Genomic DNA, 12018 nt, shown 5'->3' with positions numbered 1-12018 from the left:
CTGAAAGGACTTGTTCTCAGGTATGTGAAAAAAAAACAAAAAAAACATTACCACAACTTAAAATGAAAACAATCATATTCTGTGCATCTTAATGGTCAGCATGACTTGCAATTTGCTTATGAGGATTCTTAACTTGACTTGGATTTGCCCTCTAAAAAGCTTCAGCTCTTCAAGTGATGATTTTTACAGCTTATAATTTGACCAATTATAGTCTGAATAGTCTTTTACATTCTAACCAGACCATCGTTACAGCCACAATGCTGCGTCATGATGTTAAATTTCTTGTGATCACCAGAGGGCAGTACAATTCTGAACATTCAAAGACCCAAAAGACTAGACGTCCTCCATGCAACAGTAAAACAGCACTTCATGGCTCAGTGAACTCCAGATAAATCACTTTACCCTTCTCACTTTTACTTCATCAGATATATATGTATACAAGAGAAGTGCCAAGAGTATTATTACACAGCAACAGATTTTATTTTTGCCCACAATTATTTCTCTCTGCATGCTCCCTTTTGATTAAATGGAGCTGTGGACATATTAAAAGCATCCACAGAATTGCTGTGCTGCTGAGTCGGCAAGTTTGGCAGAAAAAGGACGAGGATGAGGAGGAGGAGGAGGAAGAGGAGGAGGGCGGCAGTTGTGACTCATTCAGGTGGAGATGACAAAGCATTTTCTCTTCTCACACAACAATAAAAATGCTCTATTTTGTATTAATCCAATGTAATTCAGATCAGTAATGCTTTACTGACCTTCCATCTTCAAAAAGCATAATGTATGAATAGAATAATACATACAACAAACTACTGAAACACAATATATAAATAACTGCATGAAATGAATGAATCAAATCTTTCAGACAATCTGTGTGATGCAGTTACAGATTACATGACAAAATCTCACAAGGCATATGATGTGGAAAGAAATCCTCTTCACTTTCCTGTGCTGAAGCTCGGTTGGTTATGTAACAGTTCTCACAAGCTCAGCATCTAGAAAGGTGTGTCCACAGCAACGTGTCAATCAAAATATGCAAACAGCAAACCGGAGGCTGCGCTGAGCATGAGTGAGAATCATCAGGAGGAAGATGGATGAGAGTGGAGGGATGGCTGAGGGGCGGGGTTGCAGCATGACTTGAAAATGCTGCAGCATCCGGCCGTCTCTCCTCCTCTTCGCTCCATCTCGTGCATACCGGTCGTTCCCTCCCTCCCTCTCTCTCAGTCTGCGTGCTGTAGCCCTGCTGTGCGGTCCTCTCAGCCCTCTGTTGTAGCACCAAAGGGAGGAGGAGCCACCGGCACACACACTCACACACGCATACTCACACAGACACACACGCTCTGACATCTCACATCATCTCTTTCGCACACTCACTGTAAGCACCAGCCAAGCCAGCCAAGGCCCGTTTGGAGCAGGGGAGCCCAGCCGTCTCATCGCCCAAGATGGATGTACTGATGAAGGGGTTCTCCATGGCCAAGGAGGGAGTGGTGGCCGCCGCAGAGAAGACCAAAGCCGGCATGGAGGAGGCAGCAGCCAAGACCAAGGAAGGGGTGATGTATGTAGGTATGTAACACATCCTATCTGTGGAAAGTTGGTAAGTCTTGCGGGGAGATGCATTTATTTTATGGCGCATGTCGTTGCATCATGTGTTTTTGCACCGTTTGAGGTGGGGTCCCATGGGTGTCCATGTCTGGGACATTTTTGAGAGGGGAGCAGAACAGAGGAAGGAAGAGGAAGAGGAGGAGGAGGAGGAAGAAGAAGGGAAAAAAGAAAGAAAGGAGGGGATGGAGTGAGGGCTGGCAGGATACTGCTGCAGGACTGGTGCAGGGCAGAGGGTGGGGGTCTGAAAGACAGAGGGACAGACAGTGTTAAATTAAATACAGCACTGAAGCCCCCTGAGACTCTGCTTATCTGCCTTTTTAAAAATTCATGATAGAGTTGACCTACATTTAGCAGAATCCCATACATTCTTTTGAGGTATATTCATATATATGTTAAAAATAAATGTATAAATTCAAAATAAAAATGGTATAAATAAGTATATGAGGACACAGTATTTAAAATAACAAAAAAATTGTGAATTTATACTTTTTAAAGAAGCTTCAGATGCTGTGTGTTCCTTCTGTTGTATGCTGCACGTTTATATTAGCTCGAGCAGCAACTGCGTCACATCTCAAGGTTACCCCGAGTGCTAGGCTTTTTAGGCCGCTTGAGAGGGGAGGGAGGGGTGGGGGTGTAAAAGTAAGAAGGTGGGTGAGGAGTCAGCGGAGTGGAAGTCTACGTCGTGGTCGCTGTCGTCTGCAGTCTGTCTCTTCAGCACTTTGACTGACTGTCACACGGCAACAGCTTAATGATGATGATGGTGAGAATAGACAAAACAAAGTGTCAATGACACAAGTTGAAAGAGTGGGGGGGGGTGTAGACAGGGAAAGGATCACTCTTGAGCACTGCAGCAATTTGTCCCCCCCACCCCCCACCCCTCCTCAGTCCACTGGATTTTCCTGCCAGTGCATGCTGCTTTGATGACTAACCACCTTCCTTCCTGACAGCTTTTAACCCCCCCCCCATCCCCCACATACCAAAATACCACCAACCTCACCAACCCACCCATTCCAGGGAAAAATGGAAGGATGCAGAGATGCAGGGGAAGAGACATAGACAGAAAAGATGGAGAGAGAGAGAGAAAAAAGGGAGGGGTGTTATGTCAGAAAAGGCTTTGAGCTTCTGGTCTCGTGGCTCCGGGATGAACAGATGGAGGGACAGAAAGAGAGAGACAGGTGACATGTCGTGATTGGGGGTGGGGGGGTGGATGATGGAGGCGGTGGAGGGATGAAACTCGCTAGAAAAATGGAACCTGGATGTCCCAGAGAGTACAGGGTGGTGACAAGCTCAGGTAAAGGAGGGTGGAGGAGAGACGGAGAAGGGGAGAAGGGGAAGGAAAGAGGTGGGCGGGTGGGAATGCAGATCACAGGCGGAAGGAGCAGGAAAAGAGAGAGGGGATGTGATCGCTGAAGTGAAGAGGGTCGATGGCCATGATAAACCACTGTATCTGCCTGCAGCAGAGTGCATACGTCAGCATGTGACAGTATCAAGGTCTGCACGCTCGCTTTGACACACAGGCCAGACGTGGACAGACAGCAGGACGTGATTAAATGGAAAAAAAAAAAAATTAAAAAAATCCCTGAACACAAGCTGCCACAAAATAGCTGCAATGATCTGTTTTTTATGATGTTGTTTAGATGGTTCTTTTTAGAATTATAGTGTTTTTTATTTATAGTTTTATGTTATAGATACGGATATAAGGATATAATCAATTTTGATGAATCTAATGGAAGAATAAACTCAACCTTGAACCATAAAAATCCTGAAAAATCTGATTTTTCTTTTAAGAAATCCTCAGTTATATACAATAAAAGGGTTCTAGGTCCTAGATCTTCTGCACTGATATTCAAATAAAGCTTTAGTAATTTTTCCAGAAAAGGATTTGTGCTTTAGCTGCCCTGCTATTTATTGAAAAAGATCTATTGGATTTTTTTTTTTTTTTTGGGGGGGGGGGGGGTATTTGCCTTTTCATTCCTTATTACTTATAATTAATGCACTATTTAAAAATATAATAGATAAAAAAATTATATTCTTTGAGTTTATAGGGGAGATCTTTCTACAAGCCATCAGCTTGTCACCTCTCATGCACAGCTTCCTTTTTATCCGTCTCAGTTCATATTATACATTTTACATTGCAGCAAACACATAAGAAATATCAAGACAGATAGGATCTTTCATTAAATATGAGACAGCCTGAGCTTTCATCTCATCAGGACTGTTAAAGCACAAATCCTCCAACGAAAGCCATATTTCTGCACATTTAATACATTATTTCATTATAGGAAAAAGCGTTCACACACTGTAATCCGTGCCATCTTCATTTATTGAGGCAAGCTTTTGATCAGGATTATCATTTATTATCAGGATTATTTCAACAATTGCTTTCTTGTTCTTATTATATGCTCTGCAGTGTCCTGCGCATCACCTTCTGCTGGAATTGTTGCAGTTATCTTTGATCATTTGCATGAAAGTCAAGCTCACATTTCATAGTTTGTTCTGTATGATGGTGACAGACAGATCACCACAGGCTTACATACACATATTCAGGGCTCCCTCTGTTGACTGCGAGAAAGAAGCTGTGTCATTGCAGTGTGTGTGTGTGTGTGTGTGTGTGTGTGTGTGTGTGTGTGTGTGAGAGAAAGAGAGAGTGTGTGTGTGTTGGGCTGTGCTGCAGTACTGCTCAGTACTCAGGCACGTGGCTCATGTACCACGGGGAGCGTGCGGAGAGATGGAAGGAAGCGGGAGACAGAGAGAGAACGGGTGGATGCAGGATACAATAAATGGCAGCATCTGCGTAAAAACTACAAAGATACAAAGACAGAACAGTGTGTGTGTGTGTGTGTGTGTGTGTGTGTGTGTGTGTGTGTGTGTGTGTGTGTGTGTGTGTTCACATGTTATTCCTCTGATATATTCTTCTTCTCCTTCCTTAGTTTCTACCTTCCTCTCATTATTCCCTTTCATCTTTCAGAGCAGATATTTCTCCCCTGCTATCCCTCACTCTGGCAGATTATATAACCACACTTTAATCTGCTTGGGATCATACTATAGTGAGCACAGGGCTGAGCAGAGAGGGAAACACAGAGGGATGCTACTGTTCGCAAGATATTTCCAAAAATAATATTTCCATAAAACACAAAATTGTCAAGTCAATTGAGCTTGATAGAACAACTTAACTGAGCTCTAAAGGCTGAAAGGGAAAGTTAACAGGAAATTTAGCAATCCAGGCAGAAAAAAGAGGAACAAAAAGAAGAAAAAGGACCAAGTTATCTTTAAACACGCAGGAAAAAGCTTCAGTCACACTGAGCGGACAGTGAGTGAAAGTAGGTCTTTCCATGTATTTTTAGAAAGAGCGATGGATGGGAAGGTTATGTCAGAGTCTAAAGCAAACAGCACACAACAGCAGCTGAGAACTGTTCCAAAACAAACAAACAAAAAAGACAAGTCTCATCACACAATTTCAGTTTCTGTGATAATCCTCAACCTGTGTGGTAATCTAATAAATGTCTTTATCAAAATACAGGTAAAATGAATGGGTGAGAACTGTTAACGCACTGTTAAATGACATTATTATGCTGGCATAATAAGTGAAACCCTTGAATCTAATGATGGAGTTATGATATTGAGGATTAATATTATAACCAGTTAATATCGTAAAGAATACATTTATAGCATCACAGGTCGGCTGTAACAGACACAGTTTCAGTTACTGATGAATTAAAATCAACGTACAACACAAATACAAAATATATTGGACAAATGTAATTTAACAAAAAAGCTAAAAAACAAACAAAAAAACAAATGTAAAATATGTTGTTTTTCTATTTAAGCAGGACACATCAGTTACATACCTGAGTGAATGTACATGAATGTGACTGTAATCTCTCTCTTTGATCCACAGGCAGTAAGACAAAGGAGGGAGTTGTGTCATCAGTAAACACAGGTAAGAAAAGTCCTCGGCCACATAAACTTCACAGTGCAAACCTTGGGAAGGAAATACAGATGTTACTCTGCAGCAGTTTCAGAGGTTCAGAGGTATTTTCCTGTCTGACTGTGACTGTGGACATAATGTACAGCTCATACAGCAAAGAAGGGAACACAGGTACCATGTCAGTCCTGCTTTTACTGAAGCGCTGAGCACAGTGGATAGTTCCCTAGAAAAGCTGAGAGAAACACGTGTGCGCGATGCTCTTTGACAGAGGTGTGGAGGTTAACCAGACGTACCAGAACAACGTTTGCCAAAACAACGAGTTAGTCTTCTTCTCTTAATCTTTGTCTGTCCTCTAACTAAACCAAATAATACTATTTGAAAACACCAGCGATGAAGCATAAATCTCGCATTGTTTGCTGAAGGATGTATTCGAGTGTGGCATGGGCTAATTGTTGCCTCATGTGGTTGTTTGGGGGGGAAACACCCACTACTACTGCTAATTAGCAGCGGGTGATTCTGCCTTCCAGCCTCAGGGGGGCAGTAATGAGACTTTTTACACCATTATGCGGCGAAGAAGAAGCAAAACTAGAAAACGTATTTGGGCAAGGACACAAATGTGAGATTTATGGGTTACTAGAAGTATTTTCAAGCAGTATTTTTTGATTTTATATGAGACTACACTTGACAAGGACGAAGACTGAACAGATTATTTTGGCATTTCTGATTTCCAGCTAACGCCACTAACTGTACGCTACGCCCAGCGGTACAATCTGTGGAAATACTGTATTTAAATGGGAGTATGGCCTCAGCAAAGACCTTTTTTATCCTGGTTAACATACCACAAATATATGCAATAGTCACAAAGTAACATACAGAGCACAAAGGTCACACATTGGACCAATAGACTACCATATATATATATGTGTGTGTGTGTGTGTCTGTGTGTGTGTGACTTGTCAAGTGAGTGTGTTTCTGTCTCACTACTAACCGTCCTCCATTCTGCCTCCCAGTGGCCAACAGGACCGTGGATCAGGCCAACATTGTGGGAGACACAGCGGTTGCCGGGGCCAACGAGGTGTCACAGGCAGGCGTGGAGGGAGTCGAGAACGTCGCCGCATCGACCGGGCTGATCAACCAGGTCAGTAACCATGGCAACATGGGGTTATTGTACCAATGGCATCCATAGGATTTTAGTCGTTCACCACCAGTAGCACTACTTTTTCAGGGATGAGAAAAGTATTACAAAAACATGTCATTGCACAGACCAACTTCAAACCTGAAGTTAAAGTCCAGAAGTTAAATTCTGCCATAAACTGATACTGAATGATCTTTTGGAGACATCTGGTTTAAGTTCTGCCACTAGATAGAGCTGTTTGTCAAAGAAATCTTATTTTCACTGTTCCCTCACACAATGTCAATTGTTGATTGTGAAAGTAACACACATCTATCTATTCTGATCATGAACACTGGTTAAAATTATTAATCAGAAGTAAAATGACCAACATAAGCATAACACAAAAAATGGATACCGAAACCTTTATGTATTTGCACTTGCAGTTTTTGCCAGAATTAAATCTGGGATCGTTGAAGTTGTACTGTGATTATACAGTTGTTTAATGGTTCGATTTAATTTGCAAGACTAAAGATGTTGGCCCCCCCTTCTGCTTTTATAATTTGAACTCTGTTGTCAAACCTTCTTTTCAAATGTTAGATGAGAGAGAATCTAACATTTGTGTCTTTCATGCACGTCTTTCTGTGTGTGTGTGTGTGTGTGTGTTGCTTCCTTTGTTGAAATATTGTGGCAATGCTTCTGTGTTGTGTGTCGTTCTCTGTAGCCGTTGTTCTCACTTTGTTTATGCTGTTTGTGTCTCATCTGTGTTTCCCTGATAGGAGGAGCCTGTATACGAGGTGCCTATTGGACAGAGCAGTGTGGGGGTCATAGGTCATCCTGGGGTGGGCTGGGGTGAAGGAGAGACAAAAAGGGGGATACCCTGCATGCTACATGCACCATGTTATCAGTTTATTAGGTACACCTGTGCAATCTAATGCAACAAACCTGCAATAAATCTGACTTTTTGTGCAGAGTCATCCTGTTTTGAGGTTGGATTTACTGCAGGAACCTTGCACTGGATTACGTTACATTGCGCAGGTGTACTTAATAAACTGGTAACGCAGTGTATATTAGCTAATAGCCCACAACAGAGTAAGTGAGTGTCGAAAGAGAAAAGGAGGAACAGAAGCTGCTGTGATGCTTCCCAATTAAAAAGCGCAAATTTCTACAGTGTTTTAGCTTTGGATAAAAAAAAAACTTCCATTAAATAAAAGCATAAAAACATATGACATAATATCTTAAAAGCTTTTACTCTGAGTATTACAATCATTTTCTTCTGACCTCTCAGACGCTCGCTCATTCACGTGGTTTAGGCAACAATAAATACTAAAATGTCTCATTTCTAACCATGTAGCTGCTCCATGTAGCAATAAGTGACACACAAGCTCTAAGCCACATCTCCAGCACGTCGGACAAGCCAGCGAATATACAGTGTTCATGGCATGCGCCAGAATAGCCTCATGCACTGCTCAGGCTGAACAAGGCCTGTGCAGCTGGAGGTTTTATTTCACTCGTATATGCTGTAAAACTCTAATCAACTAACTGACCCCTCCTGGGAAGTGTTCAAAGCATGATAATAAGAGTAACTCAGTCAGCCATACAGCATGGCCCTTGTAGTCATAACTGCTTTATTATATCAGAACTGGAGAGAAACGAAAGCTAGATAGATGGCCGTTGGTGCTTTTTGGCCCTCCGCCCTGCCATTGCCTCATCCTTTCATCCTCTCAGAAATCCTCCACCTCTCTTCTGTGTCTAATGTATTCTCACTCGTCCTGTTTCCTCGTACAGGGAGAATACGGGGGAATGGAGCAGGGAGGCGAAGGAGGAGAGGTAAGAGAACAAGTCAGTGAGCTGCTGGGACTAAAGCAGGGCAGGTCATTTATAAGCAGCTGCTCAGTCAGATCAAATTATAAGTGACAGTTTAGTGCAGCGGTAATAAGAATGTTTCTTATTTCTTAACATTGTGCTGCACTAACATGTGTGTTGGACATGTCTCTGAGAAGTCCACTCTCAGTATATGTGCACTGGGAGATACAAATTTCCATATCATGCTTACTTAAGTTGCCTACTAGATATATTATAAATGGCTTCACCAAATCCTGCTTGTCCTATTCCCCTTCGCTGAGATTTAACGTGAACACGGAGAAACTCTCCGCTCCTCAGCAGATGAATTTGAAAAACAGATTTCAAACTCTGCACTAACATTATTGTGCACAGTGAAAGTCAAACGTCCAACTGAAAAGACAATAAGCAAAATACATTTTTAAGTGGAGGCAGGACTTTACAGTATCAATCTATGATCCAGAATCAAACCAAAGATCTATTAGTAAAACACAGAAATTGATGTTACAATACTCCAAAACTGACTGACATGTTTTGTTAAATGGGGAAGAGCAAAAAAAAAAAATACTGACTGGGACTTTAACACTCTGTAAGGGACCATTATTTTAAGGAGTGCTTCCAGTTTTGATATAGAAGTACATTTTTTTGCTGCAATTTTTTTTTATCAACTTACAAAAACAAATTAATACTAGTTAACTGTCATTTTGTGGTGATATATTGGCTCAGGTTTCCTATCTGAGCATCAAACATTTCCCTTGCTGTTTTTATTCAAATAAAGAATCTAAATAATTTCTCCACCCCTGACACATCTTTCTATCTTTTCCTTCCTTCCAGGGGTATTAGTCGTGTTCAGGACCTCCCCTGCCGTCCTCTCCAGCAGCCCCCCGCTCCCCTCGCCTCGCAGACTCCAGATGTTCAACATATTTTTTTGTGACTTTACGGAACCAAAATCAACTAAAACAGACTCTTCCGGATGCCGCACCTCAGCCCCCTAACCACCCCTCTGCCTCCCCCCCTGTTACACCTCCCCCGCCCCACCCCACCCCCCAGCAGCCCTCCGTCAGCTGTCTTCACCCCCCCTTTTTCCTCCCTTCTCTGATCTTCTGCAGCCTGTAGCTTCTCCTCCATCGCCCGACTTACCCTCACCTCACCTGTGTGTTAGTGTCGTCCTGATATGAGCCCTGATGTTGTTACTGCCCCCACCCACGCCTACCGTTAAGGAAACCTCACGCACAAACACACACATACACACAAACAAAAAGAGACACACCTTCATTAGGCACATGCATGAAACACACACATACAGTACATACTGTAAATGCCAGCACAGACGCACACAGTGATGAGTGATAACTGCAGGAAATTAAATTTTGGTTGCAAATACAGTTAAGCCTCCGCAGTCCGCAACAATAACTCACTGTGTGACTGTGAGGCAGGGTGTGAGAGGGTGTGAGAGCTGCTGTTTGTGTGCCTGTGTGTCCATGTTTGCTTATATAGGTGTGTGCATGTGTAGCTGCTGGCGTACAAAATAAAATAAATCTCCAGAGGCTTGGGCAGGGAATCGTGCATTCGATGGCAGATACCATCCTGTGACGTGTGCAGTAGTTAGTTAGCCACAGTAGACTGCATGAACAGATGTGTAGAATGACTTGTCACGTGTTGAATCTATAGAGTAGCAGCCGTTCTGTGTAGCTTTGTATGGCTTAGTGTGCGTTTCGCCTCGGCATTTAGAAACAGGGTTATTACAGTGTCATTAACCAAGAAGCAATACACAGTCCTCATTGTTCTCAGATATGATGCATGAAAACAAAAGCAGTTGTGATTTAGTGTCAAATTTTCAAAGATTTTATCCGTAACATTAAACATTTGTGGCTAAACAAGCAAAGTTAAAGTGTGAAGAAAGAACATATTAGCTGTAAATTAATAACATTTAACAGTCAATAATTGCTCAATTTTGATTGGTTCATGGAAATCCCTGGTAACTCTTTTTTATTTGTCAAAATCGAGCCCAAAATCATTTGAAATAACCAGCGTTGCTCTGGCAGAAAATAATGTGTTCAAATGTGCACTCAAGCCGATTAGCGTCAACCCCACCGCTGTGTCTGTCATCGCAAATTCTAAATCTACAGAACTTTATTTCAGATCCGAGTGGAGATCCCAAAGTTTCCAAACATGTCAGGGGGAATTTTGGAGAAATGCTGCACAATACATTCAGAATAGAGTTTTCCCCCTCAGTACAAACATCAAACAGCTTCAGCGAAGAGCTACAGTAAAACAATCTGATACAGAATATGTCAAACAAATTGAATTTGAAAGCTACTTAAGGGGAAATTAAAAAGGGAAAATTCAAGTTTAAGGGGTTGAAAGGGGACTACAGGGAGGAAAAATGAGCAGCTCATAATGATCACCTCTTATTATAAAGTTGCTTTTTGGTCTTGGTGAAGCTGGTTTGCATGCCATCGAGGAACTAGAACACCTCTGCCAACCAGTCAAGTTGCAGTTTACATCCATGTCTGCCCAGACTCAGTAGTAGTGTAATGTAGTGATGACTTTGAAGGAATTAATTAAATAATTAGTGTATGAATTCTTCAAATATAACCAAAAAAAAGACAGTTTTTTGAGGACACAGTAACCTTGATGTTTGGACTCTAACCTCCATGTACAACCCAAAAACAAGCAAAAGAAAAAAACCCGACATGAGTCAGGTGTGCAGATTCCTGTGATGAGAAACAATCACTCGGTGAGAGAATCAGTCCACTAAGAGAAAATGAAGGCTTGGGTTTTATCGTAGATCAGCTTTATGTGTAGTTCTGTGTACAGCTTGAATTCTGGGATATGTAGTTGTTTATAGGATAGAGTTTTTATTTCACACCAACTTAGTCTGAACCCCGGCTGCTCTGAAGCTCCCGCTCATCAACTGTCTCAACCAATCAGACGATTCCCTCCTCCTGTCACTCAATGTCATGCCACCTTTCACTGCTCGTCTGCCCGGCGTCAGTGTGTGTGTCTGTATGCACTGTATGTGTGTGTGTATATCATATGTGTGTGTGTTAACATAGGGTTCAGCCAGCAAAGTGTGCGTGTGTGTTTGTGTCTGGAGCAGGTTTGTGTGTTTTTACTTTGAGGCCAATGGAAACTGATGACTGCATGTTGCCTTATCAAGCAATCTGACATTCACACACACACACACACATAGACAATACAATACACCACACTTGTACTAACACACACTTGAACACACACGCACACCGCACACTCAAAACAACACACAATCACACACCCCACCTCAAATACGCAAACACAGATCACACACACCATGTTTAAGTTGGCATCAAAGCAGACTCGCTGATTTTATAAACAGTACCAGTGAAATTAAAAAGGTTTTGTTGAAATCCAGCTTCAGTGTCAAGAATTTATTTGAAGAGGTGAAACGTTGGTTGTTGAGTGAACAACTGATTGAAAATACAAGGTTTGCTAACCCAGCACATTATTATCACAGTCAGCGCCAGATTAACTCACTAAGGGGCCACAGGACGAA

At 42.0% G+C, this 12018-nt stretch overlaps 1 protein-coding gene across 2 annotated transcripts; it reads left to right on the top strand.

Annotated features, from left to right (window-relative positions):
• The first annotated feature begins 1158 nt into the window (after window positions 1-1158).
• On the top strand, window positions 1159-11876 carry sncgb (synuclein, gamma b (breast cancer-specific protein 1)). Of its 2 annotated transcripts, XM_056366444.1 has the most exons (6): window positions 1159-1560; window positions 5498-5539; window positions 6538-6665; window positions 7418-7435; window positions 8427-8468; window positions 9315-11876. In XM_056366444.1, exons 1-6 carry the CDS (start codon window positions 1440-1442, stop codon window positions 9321-9323), a joined length of 360 nt encoding a protein of 119 aa, XP_056222419.1. In that variant the 5' UTR covers window positions 1159-1439; the 3' UTR covers window positions 9324-11876. The 2 variants fall into 2 exon arrangements, with proteins under 2 accessions (XP_056222419.1, XP_056222420.1); XM_056366445.1 differs by lacking the exon at window positions 7418-7435 and having other exon boundaries at window positions 1161-1560.
• Window positions 11877-12018: the final 142 nt, after the last annotated feature.

The sequence above is a fragment of the Seriola aureovittata genome, chromosome 21 (genome assembly GCF_021018895.1).
Source record: "Seriola aureovittata isolate HTS-2021-v1 ecotype China chromosome 21, ASM2101889v1, whole genome shotgun sequence".
In the NCBI taxonomy this organism is placed as follows: Eukaryota; Metazoa; Chordata; class Actinopteri; order Carangiformes; family Carangidae; genus Seriola; species Seriola aureovittata.
This window is presented reverse-complemented; position numbering and strand designations above follow the sequence as displayed.

Coding starts and splice junctions, on each gene's coding strand:
- sncgb (XM_056366444.1), top strand. CDS start 1,440: ATGGATGTACTGATGAAGGGGTTCTCCATGGCCAAGGAGGGAGTGGTG. Junction 1,561..5,497: donor GGAAGGGGTGATGTATGTAG/GTATGTAACACA, acceptor TTTGATCCACAG/GCAGTAAGACAAAGGAGGGA. Junction 5,540..6,537: donor TGTGTCATCAGTAAACACAG/GTAAGAAAAGTC, acceptor TCTGCCTCCCAG/TGGCCAACAGGACCGTGGAT.